The sequence below is a fragment of the Hemiscyllium ocellatum genome, chromosome 2, assembly GCF_020745735.1.
Source record: "Hemiscyllium ocellatum isolate sHemOce1 chromosome 2, sHemOce1.pat.X.cur, whole genome shotgun sequence".
In the NCBI taxonomy this organism is placed as follows: Eukaryota; Metazoa; Chordata; class Chondrichthyes; order Orectolobiformes; family Hemiscylliidae; genus Hemiscyllium; species Hemiscyllium ocellatum.
This window is the reverse complement of record NC_083402.1, coordinates 110357622-110373528: the sequence shown is the minus strand read 5'-3', so window position 1 is coordinate 110373528 and position 15907 is coordinate 110357622. Positions and strand designations below refer to the sequence as shown.

Genomic DNA, 15907 nt, shown 5'->3' with positions numbered 1-15907 from the left:
TGTCAGAAATCCATCTGTCTCCAAAGCAGATGCAGAATAGGAGGAGATTCTTTCATGAAACTGACAAGCTGGGAAGACTTTGATCATTACAAACAAGGTGAGAGGCTGCTATTCAAGAGCATTTCATCTGTTAGAATGCAATCACTAGTTGACAGATGATGAATAACTTCTTCAAATGAGAGGCATGGCATAATCATATTGTCACCAGATTAGTAATCTGAATGCCCAGAATTAACGCTTTTGGACGTGGATTCAGATCCTGTGGCAGCTAGTAGAATTTAAACTCAATTCATAAAGTCTGGAACTAAAATCTAGCTTAAGGAGCAGTGACCATGAGACCATCACCAATAAAACTAAGCTCTTTTAGGAGCAAAGAGAAAGGTGACACATCTGGAGGACAACTGTGAGACAGGAGTACAAGTGGACAATAGGATGTGGGAGTGTATATTGGTTGCTCAAACAGGAATGTGGGGGGGGGGCCTACGGAGAGGGGGTTGCGTGAAGTCGCAAGACAAGATTTCCTGAGGAGTGCTGTTAAAGACGGATTTCCATTTCTTATTTGCCATTTGTACTGCTCACCACAATTAAAGAAGAATGAATTATTTAGAGGATTCTCAGTCGCAGCAGTCTGTTCTTCGAGTTGTAGGCGCATCAATCCTTGTAACTTGCTTTCTGTAGTTGTGGGCAATAGCTTGAAAGTCATGGAAATCTCACCAAAAACTCTCCAGGAGGTAAGTAACTTGAGGCAGTTCGCAATGAAACAATCTAATTAGTAAACAGTGCACATGGATTTACTCCAGATCAGACCGTAACAGCCAATGATTGAAGGAGGACTCGCACAAATGTTCCATCCTGATTTTCTTTTGAAGAATTGTAGTATCTTGGACCAGACCACAGCCCCTTCAAGAAGACCCTATTTTTTTCTTATTTAAAGGCAAATGTAAGGTGCTGTATTCTAGATGTAATTTGATTGTTTACATTATTTGGTTTTTAAGCAAAATATTTTATTCTTACCCTACAGTTGAAATACAAACAAAAGAAAGAAGAGTTGGTATAGTTTTCACGTGATTAGAAAACTTAACAGAATTATTGATTTTTCAACAACTGAACAGCAAATGTTCCAATATAGTAATATCCCATAAACATACCCTTGGCAAAGGCAAATTCAGTAAAATAGATTATCTCATATGCAATTTTGGCAGAGAGAGAGAATCCAAGCTTTTCAGCAGTTGCCAAGAGAGATGCAACAGCTTCCACAGCCAAATTCACAATCCTAACCACCAATGAAAGCTAAACTAAAAACTTGGTTCTGTAGAAGCCTGTCTCCATGCATTTATACTGCTGCTATAGTTCCAACTTTGAAAAAAAAAACTCAAGGACTCTCAAGCTTTATAGGCCTGGAGGAAACAGCTCGTCACCTATGGCTCAAAAACTCTCTTTAAAAAAACAGGACCAAATATACCTCTTAAAAACGTAGTATCATTATAGTAGTTAATTCTAAATGAGAAAAAAAAAATCTGAATGCTTAATTTGATATTTAAAATAAAACCGCTTCACAAAAATCATTTATTTGATTATTTATTGAAATTTCATTACTATGACCACAATCAGATTATCACAATATTTTACCTGAGCAAAGCAAAATGCATTTAAGGAAATTGTACTGATACTTATAGCAAATTAAAAGTGATTTTAAAAAAAAAATTTAAAAAGAAATTAAAACAGTTAAATATAAAAACTCAAGTAACTACATTTGCCACAGGAGAATAAAAATAAAATAAGAGCTGAATAGTATACAAACGTCTATCCAAAATAATGATGTAGTTCAAAGCACTGTCAAAGGTTCCAGCCCTTCCTCTCCTTGGAAAGCCATTTTCAGAATTACTTACACAGAAATGAATTCCTAAACAAATGACCTGGCCTGTACAGATGTACCAGATTTAATCATTCAGCTGGCAAAGCAAAGCTGCTCCTTTCGAGATCCAATAGTCGCTGTCCCTTTTTGATGGCAGTAGCACAGTCACAACAAAATTTGTAGAATGGCCTGAAATCAAATAAATTGAAAAAAATATACCTTGTTATATTGATTTGCAATGATCAAAATTTGTTAAGTCATTCACCAAAGCATTTCAGTATTTACTCCCTTCACCACCGATGCAGTGTGTGCCATCAAGAAGATGCTCTGCAACGACTCACCATGAATCCTTCAACGTCACCTTCCAATGCCATGACCTGTGCAGACTATAAGCGCAAGGGCAAGAGATATATGGGAAAATCACAACCTACAAGTTCCCCTATAAATCACTTATCTGTCTCCTCCACTGTGAAGACCAATGCAAAATATTGGCCTAAATTATCTGCCACTTCTTTGTTCCTCATTATTAATTTCCTCGTTGTATTCTTTAAGGATCCTATACTTTAGCTATTTGTTTTATATACTTGTAGAAACTCTTGCTGCTTGTTCTTAAATTTCTTGATAACTCAGAAATTTTCTCCTTTATTAGTTTTTTTTAATCATCTGCTGCGGTTACTAAAAACATTCATTATTCTCTGGCCCAACACTAGTTTTCAATGCTTTGCTGTATTTTTTGATTGGATACTTTCCTCGATCACCTTTGTTAACCAGGGATGGTTCATGTCATTAAGTCTTAATATCACTGGCCAGACTTGTCCTGAAATATGATATGGAGGTTGGAATGGAGATAGGAGGGGGCTTGAAATGGGGTAATAATGCAAATATCTTAAAATACCTGGAGCCAGTTATCCTTCTTTCTCTTAGGCACAGTCTCTTATGGCCAAGAGTGATTTTGTTCTGCTCCAGACTGGTGCATCTCCCCCACCACACTTGAGATTATGTAACATTCCAATGCTGGATCTGAACAAATCTTTGAACAGATGTGGAGAAAGTGAGGTCTGCAGATGCTGGAGATCAGAGCTGAAGATGTGTTGCTGGAAAAGCGCAGCAGGTCAGGCAGCATCCAAGGAACAGGAGATTCGACATTTCGGGCATAAGCGCTTATGCCCGAAATGTCGAATCTCCTGTTCCTTGGATGCTGCCTGACCTGCTGCGCTTTTCCAGCAACACATTTTCAGCTTTGAACAGATGTGGGCTGCTATAGATTTTTATTTTATTAAGAAAAAATAGATTTTTAAATATTACAACAAATACAAAACAATGCAATTCAAAACAGTACAAAAATAGTACAAAACTAAACCCAAATAATAAAAAAAATTCCCCAACCCACTCCCTATACGAATGTATAAACATATATAGAGAAGTATAAAATTTAAAAAAAACCTAAACTAGCTATTTAACTAACTAAATAAATACCTAACAACAAACAAATAAATAGTAATAACTCAGCCCAGCCAAACTAAACACTCATACATTCTCAGTTCCTCCTCCCTGGATATTGGACTCATGAAACACAATCGTTACGGCTATATAAAAGCCCTTGTTAGTGTGGCAGATAAATCTGTGTCCAGGTATTTCAAAAAGGGTTGCCATGTCTTGTAAAAATTCTCAGTTTTGTGGTGTACCGTATTTGTGAGAAAATCCAGGGGAATATGCTCTATAACAATCTTCCGCCAACCCAACAGGCCTGGGGGGTTTCCTGATGTCCAACCTAGCAAGATATTCCTCCTTGCACAGAATGTAAGAATATTGAAAAGTTTTGCCTTATGTGAGTCTGCAGGAAATACAATGGGTAGGCTCAAAAGGAGCGAAATAGGGTCCTTCTCCACCCCTACACCTAAAATCCTCTCCTTTGCACCCACCACAGCGCTCCAATACATTTGAAGCCTGTCACAAGACCAAAGGCAATGAGTAAGAGTGCCCGTGCAGACCTTTCACTTGGGACATGTTGAAGATACCGCTGGTTTAAATTTAGACAAACGGTCTGGGGCTAAGTGGACCCTGTGGAGAATCTTCAACTGTAAAGCATGGGTCCTATTGCAAATTGATATCTTCCTTGCATTCCCCCAAATATCTTCCTATGCCTCTGAAGAAACTTCAACACCCAGCTCTCTTTCCCACATCTTGCAGAGTCGATCAGACTCATCTGAGGTAGCACCCCCCAGTTGGCAATATAGAGTACTGACAGAGAGTGTACTCTTAGCCCTTAGTACCTCTCTTTCAATGTCAGATTTGTAGGGATCAGTCAAAAGTGTGGTCTTTTTTTGAATAAAATCCCTAACTTGAAAGAAATTAAAGAGGTAACTCGTACTTCCAGTACTAACTGATCGAAGGACATCATTACATCTCCCTCAAATAAATCACCAATGCAAGATATACCCCTAGCTGCCCAACGTTTAAATCCTGAATCTATCATACCTGGTTGAAAACTCAGCATACCCACTAAAGGTGTAAACAAAGATGTTCTGCCAATATTACATTCCCTCTGCCGAATTGCCCTCCATGCTTTAACAGTATTGATGACTATTGGGTTATGGCAATATTCCCTAACTGTCCTCACTTTGTCCAAAAGCAGCAAACTGGTAAGGGGGCACCTTGCCTGGGAGACTTTGATATCTAGCCATATTGAAAGAGGGTCCCGATAAACCCAATCACTTACGTAGGTCAAAAGTGAGCTTAATTGGTAATTTTTAATGTCCAGAAGGTCTACTCCCCCCAATCTGTGAGCCAACTGCAGTTTGCCTACTTTAATGAGGGGCCGTTTATGGTTCCAGATAAAGGAGCTGAACCAACTTTTCAGTCTCCTGAGTGTTTGTTTATTGAAAATCAGGGGGAGCATCCAGATGGGGGATAGCAAACAAGGGAGAATATTCATCTTAATAAGCACTATCCGACCCAACCATGAGACTGGAAGTGCCTCCCATCTTTGGAGATCTTGTTTAATTTTTTCAAATAATTGAGTAAAATTGGCTTTAAACAGCCAATCCAGAACTGGAGTGATGAAAATGCCCAAATACACAAAACCCCCCTGTGACCACCTAAATGGGAATCTATAGTCACTCTCAAGAGCCAACGCTTGGGGGGATCCAACATGGCGGCGACCCAGCAAGTCTGAGTCTACAGTACTCCTCCCAAGATTTGGGCAAAGTGGGTCACCCACCCCCACCACACTTACCAAATCATTTAAAATAGCTGTTAAATTTAATTAGTTGTTTAGTATTAAATTTAAACAATCTAATCTTCAGTAAAAATGACTAAAGGGAAGGGAGCCCACAGCTCTCAGCAAGCAGAAACCCCTCCCCTACCCTCTCCAGCTGCAGCTGAGGTGTCCACAGCCGCCCCAGGGGACTTACCTACAGTGGCGAGCCTCGTGGAAATCATCTCCAAAGTGGATGTGAAGATCAACGCTTTTATTGAAGAATCCCAAGTCGATGGGACTCACTCTCGGCCGCGCTGCAAAAGCATGACCAAGACATTAAGGATATCGAGCGACGAGTCTGAGGGGTGGAGCTAAAGCCGGCATCCTCTGAAACTACAGCGCAAATCGGCCATGGATCAGGTCCGGACTCTCGAACAGCGAGTCCGGACCTTAGAGAATCATATTGATGACCTCGATAATCGAGGTCGTCGAAAAAATATTCGTTTGCTGGACCTTCCCGAATGGGAAGAGGAAGGCCAGCTTACAGCGTTTCTCGAACAGTGGCTGCCACAGCTGTTAAATCTGGAGGCTGGATCAGGGCAGGTAAGGGTGGAATGGGCCTACCAGGTTGCAATACGCAGGCCCGGCTCGAACCAGCGACCCGGCCCGGTCATGTTCCAGCTGCAGCGCTATAAGGAGAGGCAGATACTCCTAGAAGCCTCTAGAAATCTTGGAAAAGATTCCCAAGCCATGATCTATAAGGGATCCAAGATCATGTTATTCTAGGACTTATCCCCAGCTCTGGTACGAAAAAGGAAGGCATTCGATGAAGCGAAGAAGTGTTTAAGGGAGTTAAATATTCAGTACACCTTATGCTACCCAGCGACGCTGCGCTTTAACCATGAATGATCCGTGTATAACTTTGGATCGCGGGAAAAGGCTAAGGAATTTTTGGACTCTCTTAGATAAATTGTAAGAGATAATGGAAGTTGGTTTGCCTTCCCCCCACTCCGGTTTATATCCCTCCCTTTTCTACTTTTTTACCTTCCTGTTCAATACTATCTTGGGGGGGTGGGGAGGGGGATTTATTTATTTGTTTTCTATTTAACGTTTTTCTCCCCCCCCCGGGGTTTTTTTTGTTATTCTATATGTAAGTGCTTGCTCACTGTTAAGGGAAAAAGTGAAGACTGCAGATGCTGGAGATCAGAGCTGAAAATGTGCTGCTGGAAAAGCGCAGTAGGGCAGGCAGCATCCAAGGAGCAGGAGAGTCGACGTTTCGGGCATGAGCCCTTCTTCAGGAATGAGGAAAGTGTGTCCAGCAGGCTAAGATAAAAGGTAGGGAGGAGGGACTTGGGGGAGTGGCGTTGGAAATGCGATAGGTGGAAGGAGGTTAAGGTGAGGGTGATAGGCCGGAGTGGGGGTGGGCGCGGAGAGGTCAGGAAGAAGATTGCAGGTTAGGAAGACGGTGCTGAGTTCGAGGAATTTGACTGAAACAATGTGGGGGGAGGGGAAATGAGGAAACAGGAGAAATCTACGTTCATCCTTGTGGTTGGAGGGTTCCTAGGCGGAAGATGAGGCACTCTTCCTCCAGCCGTCGTGTTGCTATGGTCTGGCGATGGAGGAGTCCAAGGACCGGCATGTCCTTGGTGGAGTGGGAGGGGGAGTTGAAGTGTTGAGCCACGGGGTGGTTGGGTTGGTTGGTCCGGGTGTCCCAGAGATGTTCCCTGAAACGTTCCGCAAGCAGGCGGCCTGTCTCCCCAATATAGAGGAGGCCACATCAGATGCAGCGGATGCAGTAAATGATGTGTGTGGAGGTGCAGGTGAATTTGTGGCAGATATGGAAGGATCCCTTGGGGCCTTGAAGGGAAGTAAGGGGGGAGGTGTGGGCGCAAGTTTTGCATTTCTTGCGGTTGCAGGGGAAGGTGCCGGGAGTGGAGGTTGGGTTGGTGGAGGGTGTGGACCTGATGAGGGAGTCAGGAAGGGAGTGGTCTTTTCGGAACACTGATAGGGGAGGGGAGGGAAATATATCTCCGGTGGTGGGGTCTGTTTGGAGGTGGCGGAAATGACGACGGATGATATGATGTATGTGGAGGTTGGTGGGGTGGTAGGTGAGGACCAGTGGGGTATAATTTTAGGGGGAGTCTTTAATTGTATTATGGATCTGGAAATAGACAGAATTCCCAAGAGTACTGCAGGAGTATCTCCCAGATCCAGACAATTGGTGGATCTGAACAAAGAATTAGGATTAGTAGATGTACGGAGATGTCTTCATCCACAGGGCAGAGATTTTTCTTTTTACTCCAATCCATATAAATGTCATACCAGAATTGATATTTTTTTTGCCCACTCGAATTTTTAAAAATTCCATATCATCCTGTAAAATAGGTAGTATAGCAATTTCCGACCACGCTGCTGTATATATGGAAATCAAGGTGAGGAACAACGGGATATCCCCTCGGCATTGGTGTATGGACCCCTTCCTGATGAAAGATAGTAAATTTGTAAAGTACTCCTCTCAAGAATTTAAAACTTTTTTAGAAATTAATTTAGGTACGGCTAGCAACCCATCAATGATGTGGGAGACCATCAAAGCTTACGCGCGAGGTTTGATCATCTCCTACTCAGCTACCCAGAAAAAATTAAAGGGAGAACAACAGCGTCTGCTCGAAGCTCGCTTCAAAGCAGCTGAAACAGCATACGCTGATAGACCTTCTATTATCCAATTACAAAGGATTACGGCCCTTAGGACAGCTCTAAACACCACGCTTACCCAAACAGCTAAGAGTGAAATATTATTTGCAAAACAAAGGTTATATGAATTTGGCGACAAACCGGGTAGATACTGAGCATTTCTTGCAAAGAAAAAAAGGCCCCTCAAACTATCACGTCTATCAAGGAAAGTATGGGTATTTTGACTCATGATCATAAAAGGATTAATGCAATCTTTAGAAAATTTTATTCTGATTTATATAAATTGCAGGATTGTGAAGACAGGACTAGGAGGATGCTATCACTTTTTAAAAATTTGACCTATCCGGACCTAACTCCGGAACAGGTATCGGTCTTAAATGCTTCCCTAATAGCCCAAGAAATACTTGACACAATCAGGCAACTTCAGAGCGGTAAGACACCTGGCCCAGATGGTTTTCAAGCTGAATTCTAAAAAGAATTTGCAGGAATATTGGCTGGTCCACTTATGGACATGTATAACTATGCATACAGTTAGGGCTGTCTCCCACCTTCGCTGAAAGAAGCATATATCTCTCTTATCCTTAAAAAAGGAAATTTTTTTTAGATTAGATTTACAGTGTGGAAACAGGCCCTTCAGCCCAACAAGTCCACACCGACCCGCCACCCATCCATACCCCTACATTTACCCCTACCTAACACTACGGGCAATTTAGCATGGCCAATTCACCTGACCCGCACATCTTTGGACTGTGGAAGGAAACCAGAGCACCCGGAGGAAACCCACGCAGACAGGATTTGAACCCGGGTCTCAGGCGCTGTGAGGCAGCAGTGCTAACCACTGTGCCACCGTGCCACCCAAAACATTGTGCATCATACAGACCAATATCCTTGCTAAATGTAGATTTTAAAATCCTTTCTAAAACATTAGCATTGAGAGTAGAAAGAGTATTGCCACATATCATAAGGGAGGATCAGACGGAGTTTACTAAGGGCCGTAGATCATCCAATAATATTAGAAGGGTTTTGAATATGATTCAAACCTGCCATCAGGGAACGACACCAGGAGTAGTAGTCTCATTAGGCGCGGAAAAGGCATTCGATAGGGTTGAATGGTCATATTTGTTTTACACATTGGAAAGGTTTGGCGTTGGAAAGGTGTTTACCAAATGGGTCTCAACATTGTGTAGTGATCCCAAAGCAGTTGTGGTTACCAATGGATTAGGTTCGGATAACTTCAGTGTGGCTAGGAGCTGCCATCAGGGATGTCCTCTCTCTCCATTGTTATTTATGCTAATAATTGAACCACTAGCAGAAGCTATACGGGCTGATCCTAATATAACGGCCCCAAGGATTGGTACAGGTAACATAAAATTACCCTGTTGTGGTTCTGTTCGCCGAGCTGGGAGTTTTTGTTGCAAACATTGGTGTTCGTGGATGCAGGTTGTTAGCTGTCTTCCTGTTTGTCCTATGTAATGTTTTGTGCAGTCCTTGCATGGGATTTTGTACACTACTTCCCCATTTATCAAGGCTTTAAGAATCACAAACCTCCCGTATGTGTCTTTAACACATTCCAACAATTTAAATGAGAAATTTTTCCTTACCAATATAGCCAGTCCCCTACTTCTGGTATTAAATGATGAAAAATAAACTTGGTCAAAGCCATTCTGCTGTAATTTCAGATGTTCCTTGTCATCCAAATGTGTCTCCTGTAACAAAGCAATATCTACCCTCTCCTTTCTAAGACTCAAGAGTTCCTTCTTCCTCTTACTTGGTGAGTGACTTCCCTTGATATTCCAGGTACACCATTTAATTAAATTATTAGCCATAACCTTCTGCAATTACATTTAAATTCCAGAGAGGAGGAACCTGAACCACAAATTGCTCAGCCTTCGTGTCGCATGGTCCACCAAATATAAAAACTACATAAACTAAAGCCACTACATTTAACAAACATACAAAATTATTAAAATAAAAAAACAACAAAACCAGAAAACAAACCAACATATAAAGTGCCAATAGTGCTGAGTAGGGGAACTCACCCCCTGCGCAAAGGGGCAACTACCCGTCCCGAACTGCCCATAAATAGGCATCTAACCATCTCAACCACCGTCACTTCTCGCATCGCAAGCACAAGCTAAAAAGAATAAACATCCCATAGAATATCAATATGAATAAAAAAACATTATTTTATAAAAGAAAGGGGAATAAATACCCGACCCATCCTTTGGTATGTCCTAACTTAGAAATTTAAAATGTACAGCTTAACCACCGCCAGACAGAGTTTGGACCAAATTATTATCAATAGAGGGAAATAAAGGGGAAAAACAAAGCTCCAACCGGATTTCTTCCATTTCTTTTACAGAATGATAAACGCATACCCAAGCAACAATATTTATACATACTAGAATTGTTTAAATTAGGTTAGTTTGTCCACAAAGTCTCTTGCCTTCTCCGATGTGTCAAAGAGATGCATGGATCCATCTAAGGTTATCCGAAACATAGCCGGATATCTCAGGGAGTACTGAATCCTAAGATCCTTCAATCTTCTCTTGACACCATCATACGATTTTCGTTTCTGGATCACCGCCGCTGAAAAGTCCTGAAAAAACATGATCTTAGACCCCTCGTAAATTAGGGCCTTTGGATCCTTTCCTGGAGTCTGGAAGCCTCCATGACTCTCTCCTTATCCCGGTAATGATGGAACCACATCAGGAAAGGGCGAGGGCATTGACCCAGACCCGACCTCTGTGCTGCGACCTGGTGAGCCTTCTCTATCTTCAATCCTCTCATTGCCAGTCTCCAAGTCAAAGAATTTCGGAAGCCAATCTTCAACAAATTCCGCAGGCCACTCACCTTCCTTACCCTCAGGCAGACTGATGATCTGAATGTTTTTTCTCCTGCCCCGGTTTTCAAGATCATCCACTTGGTCAAACAAATTATGAACCTGCGTCTTCAGGGCTTGGATCTCTTCCTTGAATGAACTGGCATCAGCTTCCACCACTGTGTCCCTGTGCTCCAGGTCTCCCAGCTGCTGCTCATGCTTCTGCAGCATGAGAGAGACTGGAGCCAGCTTCTTTTTAATCTGTTTCCCCAACATCCCGCGAGGTTTTGAGAGCTGGTTCACCAGGTCCTGGAGAGTAATCGGCTCCGAGGCTGCTGCCAGACTGAGCTGCAGGCCTGGCCTCAGATGCTCCTCCTTCCTTTTTAGGCATTTCTGGACAGCTGAAAGTACAGGTAAGTCAATTTTTAAATATTTCTTGGGGCTCCACAATCCTTCCAACACCCCAAGAAATCCTGATGACCTGGGTTGGGTGGGTTAAAGGACCGTCCTGATCCTGCTGCGATGCGAAGCTCAGCAGTGTGATCTTCTCAGATCGCCACCATTTAGATCCCCCGGGCTGCTATAGATGTTGATCTGATTCAGTGTGAATACAGAGGAATCTCGAAATCCAAACAAATGAAACTGGAACTGAACCCTGAGGTGTTACTGAACAATTTACTCAGACGTCAACTAGGGAAATTGAAAAAAGTATATTTTTAGACTAGTAACTAATGATAACTGCATAAGCGAGCAATCTTTCCTATGCAGCTTTTCACAATATTTCCCATAATGTTCCTGGTTTCCTTTATTTTCAGTCTTTACCAGAAAGAAAAAGCAGTTATCTCAAAGGTCTCCACTGCTAAACAAATGAGTGTGGAAATGGCAATTCCTCTTGGTGTTCATTTCAGTGAAAAAAGAACTGGATGGCTAACTGTATTTTGTAATCAAAAGTGAAATGGGTAGGTGTTTGCTGGGAATTGTCACAGGGTATGGCCTATCAGATATAAATAACGGATTTTAAGAATAAAAAGTGGACAAAGCTCAGTTCAATAATTCAACGTGCAGCGAAATACACCAGCAGGGCCAGGTCTGTCTGGATGGCCTATTTCTGAATTGCACCTTCCATGTGACTCTTTATCAGATATACCTCAGGCTCTCAATGTAACAAAAACCTCTCTGAGAAATTTTTCTTCAACAATTAACAACTATATTCAAACATCCCTATGAATAGCAATGCGTTGCATTCATAATGTTTTTTTTAAATTGATGTACTGTTATGCATCTGACACATACCAGAGAGGTTTCAAGACAGGGGCTCAAACTAATCTCTCAACTTGTAAAGATTTGATTGATTGCTCTCTGGTTCTTAACATTTTCAGACTGGTAACTTCGAAAAAACAATATGCTTCTTCAAACCTCAGCTATTTTACTGGTTCCACTCTAACAGTTTTCTCTTAGCTGCTGCCCTTATTTTTGAGTGATCCAGTAACTGCCTCTTCAATTGTGATGAATTGCTATTTGGCACAAATTTCAAATCATAAATCAACAGATTTGACACAGAAATCTGCTTATTGTACATGCAATCTACAAATTCGGATGCCTAACATGCATACTGGGTGCAGTTTTACACACAGCAGCAAGTATTGTGAAGAATATGTTTTGATTGTGCTGCCCAAATCCTGACACTCCACACCAGGCTTGCACTGACTCCAAATTACAACATTCAAAGTTGAGAAAGTTTACTGTTTCAAGTTATTTCTGGATTAAAATAAAACAAATCATTAGTGATTTTTGAGAAGATTTGTAGCTCAGGTTGATGATAAGTCTGTAAGTTAGCTCGCTGAGCTTGAAGGTTTGTTTTCAGACGTTTCCTCCCAATAATAGCAACATCATCAGTGTGAGTCTCAGGTGAAGTGCTGGTAGTATGTTCCACCTCTCTATTTATAGATCTTGGTTTCTTAAGGTGGGTGATGTCATTTCCGGTTCTTTTTATCAAGGGAAGGTAGATAGGATCTAAATCGATGTGTTTGTTGATGGAGTTCTGGTTAGAATGTCATGCCTCTAAGAATTCTCATGTGAATCTTTGTTTCACCTGTCCTAGGATGTGTGTGTGATGTCCCAGTCAAAGTGGTGTCTTTGTCTGTCTGTATGCATAGAAACTAGTGATAGTGGGTCATGTTGTTTGGTGGCCAATTGGTGTTCATGTATTCTGGAGGCAAGTTTCCTGCTACTTTTATCCGATGTAATGCTTTTTCACAGTTCATGCAAGTTATCTTGTAAATGCTGTTAGTTTTGCTAATGGTATCTAATAGATCCTTTAGCTAATTAGTTGCAGTTTAAGTGTGTTGGTAGGTTTGTGGGCTCCCATAATGCCAAGGGGTCTGAGTTGTCTGGAAGTCATTCGTGATATGTCTTTGATGTTAAGCAATGTGGCTATAGTTTTTGATTGTTATGTCTGCTGGTTTGGGTTTGTTTCTGAGGAATCGGCGAATTGTGTTTATTGGTACCCATTTTTCTTGAAAACATTGTATAGATATTCTTCTTCTGCTTTTTGTAGTTCTTGGGTGCTGCAGTGTGATGTAGCTCGTCAAAATAATGTTTTCTTGCAGCTCCATTTGTGGGTGTTGGGATGGTTGCTTCTGAAGTTAAGTACTTGGTTCCTGTGTGTTGTTTTATCCTGTTAATCTATCCTGTTAGCTCTCCAAATGAGAATGACAATAAAATTTCACAATGGCCATATATTTTTATACCAGAAGGAAAAACCAGAAAAAAAAGTCATTCTTGGAAATGACTGCACTTAACCTTCGTTTTGCAGAATAAGACAAGAGGATGTACTATTCACAAGTTTTACTGTTACTCCTTTCTGGAATTCAACAATACATTGGCATTAAAAACCAGGTTGGAAATGTCCCAGAATAATGTCAATCAAAAGATAATATTTTGGATTGGATTTGAGAGAAAAAAATATATCTTTGTGCTGATCCATTCTGCCATTCCATTCCTGAGAAATAAGGTTCAAATAGATATACACATGGGCCAGATTTTCAAAGTAAGGTCAGCAATCCGACACATAGATGAGTTCCTGGTCCCAGCCTCTGTGCTCTGGCTGCCATGTACCAGTAGTAAAGGCAGGTGGGAGCCATACTGGATGTTGCCACTGCCTTGCTGATGAGAACAGGCAGCCCACCACAAGATCAGTAGAACCCAAGATGGAACAAAAAGACCTGTGAACTCAAAGTAAAAAGTTCAATAGTCATCTTGGTTCAAGTAGGTCTGTGAAGTCTCAGTTCTCTATAAAATAACAATAAACATTGAATGATACTGACAAGCAATAAGATTTAGCAGATTGCTAGGTTCAGGGTGAACAAAGTCTTTAAAAACTGCAATCCTAACCTCTCGGGCCGCTTATGCACCTCCTGAACAAGCTTATTGGGCCCTTAATTGGCACAAAGTGGGTTTTTCATTCTGTACCTTCTGCCAACCCTTCAAAAATTACAAAAAGTTCCAAAGAAGACTGGCTCCTAAGACAACTCTGAGGACTATGATTCTGAAGTCACACCTAGACTTGTATGCAAGCTCACAACCATTGAAAATCAAATATATTGGATGAGAATTTTGTTTACATACCACTGCTTCTAGCAATGTAGCACAGAACTGACTCACCAGGGAGTGGACAGGCAGCACTTACAAGCTGCTACCTGTGCAGCCTGTGCGATCTTTCTCATTGGCATTGCATGTAAATGAATTTTCTTCCCTCATCAGGAGACAACTTGAGTATAATACCTGTAGTTGACAGGGTTCCTGCTCGGGCTGCTGTTTTATAGAGCGGTGCATGATACAGTGATGAAATTGGCTCGTAATTCTGTGCAGGCTCAAAGTGCACAACAGGTAAAACAGCATGCATCACTTGGGGAAAGGCATCTTCCAGCACCATTTCTTTATCGTCCCAGCGGCAGGCATCCATAAACATTCCATGGACCAGTACACCATCTTTAGGGGAAGGTAACTTGTGGAAAAGGGAAAATAAAGATACACATCAATAAAATATTAAAGACAATATTGCACAAAATCAAAGTATATAATGGATACTATTATGTTTTTTTTGTCAAGGAAGTGGAAATTCCTTTTAAAAAAGTGACCAAAGCTTTTCAAAATTCAATGAAAATTAATTTTATTTTCCTAATGTGAAGTATCATTCTGTTACAGGCTCAGTTTTATAACACACATATGATAGATTAAAATTAACATATTGATGATTCTAAAATTGATGCCATGTAATGAAGACTGAAGGTAAAATTCTTCAATTTTGGAAAAAGTAGGTTTCTTAGATACTGATTCTGTCCGATATTCACAATAAGTGTGCTGCAACAGTTATAGCCTAGACAACTTTATGGGCATTTAAATGGTCATTGGATAGGCATATGGACAAGAATGGAATAGTGTAGGTTAGATGAGCTTCAGGTTGGTTTCACAGGGCAGCGAAACATCAAGAGCCGAAGAGCCTGGGCTGTGCTGTAATGTTCTATGTTCTATATGCAAATGAAAAGAATGTATAAGCTGTGGATGGAGATCCAGAATGCTAATAAATGGCATAGTGAAACAGGGAGCAGACAAAGGAAGAGAAAATTATAAAACTGTCATAATTGTAAGTGATTACATTCATTAGTGGAATAGATAGTATTGTTGATTGGATACATTAGGAATGGAGATTGAGCTCATGTAGAACTGTTTAGACAGTATAGCCTGGTTTGGTATAGTATACACTCTGTTACATTTTAACACCTATCAGAATGCAAGCATAAATCAGCAACTTCCGATCAACAATCAGAAGATCCTGGAACACATTACTCTGAAATGCCGTTGCAGACATGATCATCTATCAGATTGTCCTGATTTTCAATCCCTTTTCATTTTAATGCCCTCGGACAAGAATGCCCAGGCAATCACAAATTGGAAAGGAGTACTGCACTTTAGGTGGTCAGCTCCTATATAGCGGGTTGTGAAGAAGAGTACTTTTCAAAATCACTGTGCAAATATTCCAGAAAAAAAATACAGATGTGCTGGAATCAAAGGAAATGTAGTTTTTCACACAGGATAATGGAGCGACACTGAGTACACTTTCAGTAAAGTCTGAAGTAATATCTGGGAATATGTACTGTTTGCATCCTACTGTGGATATATAAATATATAAGTTTTTAACTGTGATATTTTATGTAATTAATGGTTGGATGTAAAAGTACAATATTGGAATCTAATAGGTTTGATGTTTGGAAAAGGTCAAACTGGTTTATTCTTGCCAAGAGGAGTGCTTTTGAGACTTTCTGAATGAAATGAACAACTA

The 15907-nt window shown here is 41.0% G+C and overlaps 1 protein-coding gene across 1 annotated transcript in view; it reads right to left on the bottom strand.

The window, feature by feature from the left end:
* Positions 1–1940: 1940 nt before the first annotated feature.
* The window catches only part of dnah6 (dynein, axonemal, heavy chain 6), a 313200-nt gene continuing 299233 nt past the window's right edge, over positions 1941–15907 (bottom strand). Inside the window, exons 77-78 of the mRNA XM_060841711.1 lie at positions 14350–14572; positions 1941–2044 (exon numbers count right to left, since the gene is read on the bottom strand). Coding sequence (XP_060697694.1) covers positions 1941–2044; positions 14350–14572 — 327 coding nt within the window. The remainder of the gene's footprint in view (positions 2045–14349; positions 14573–15907) is intronic.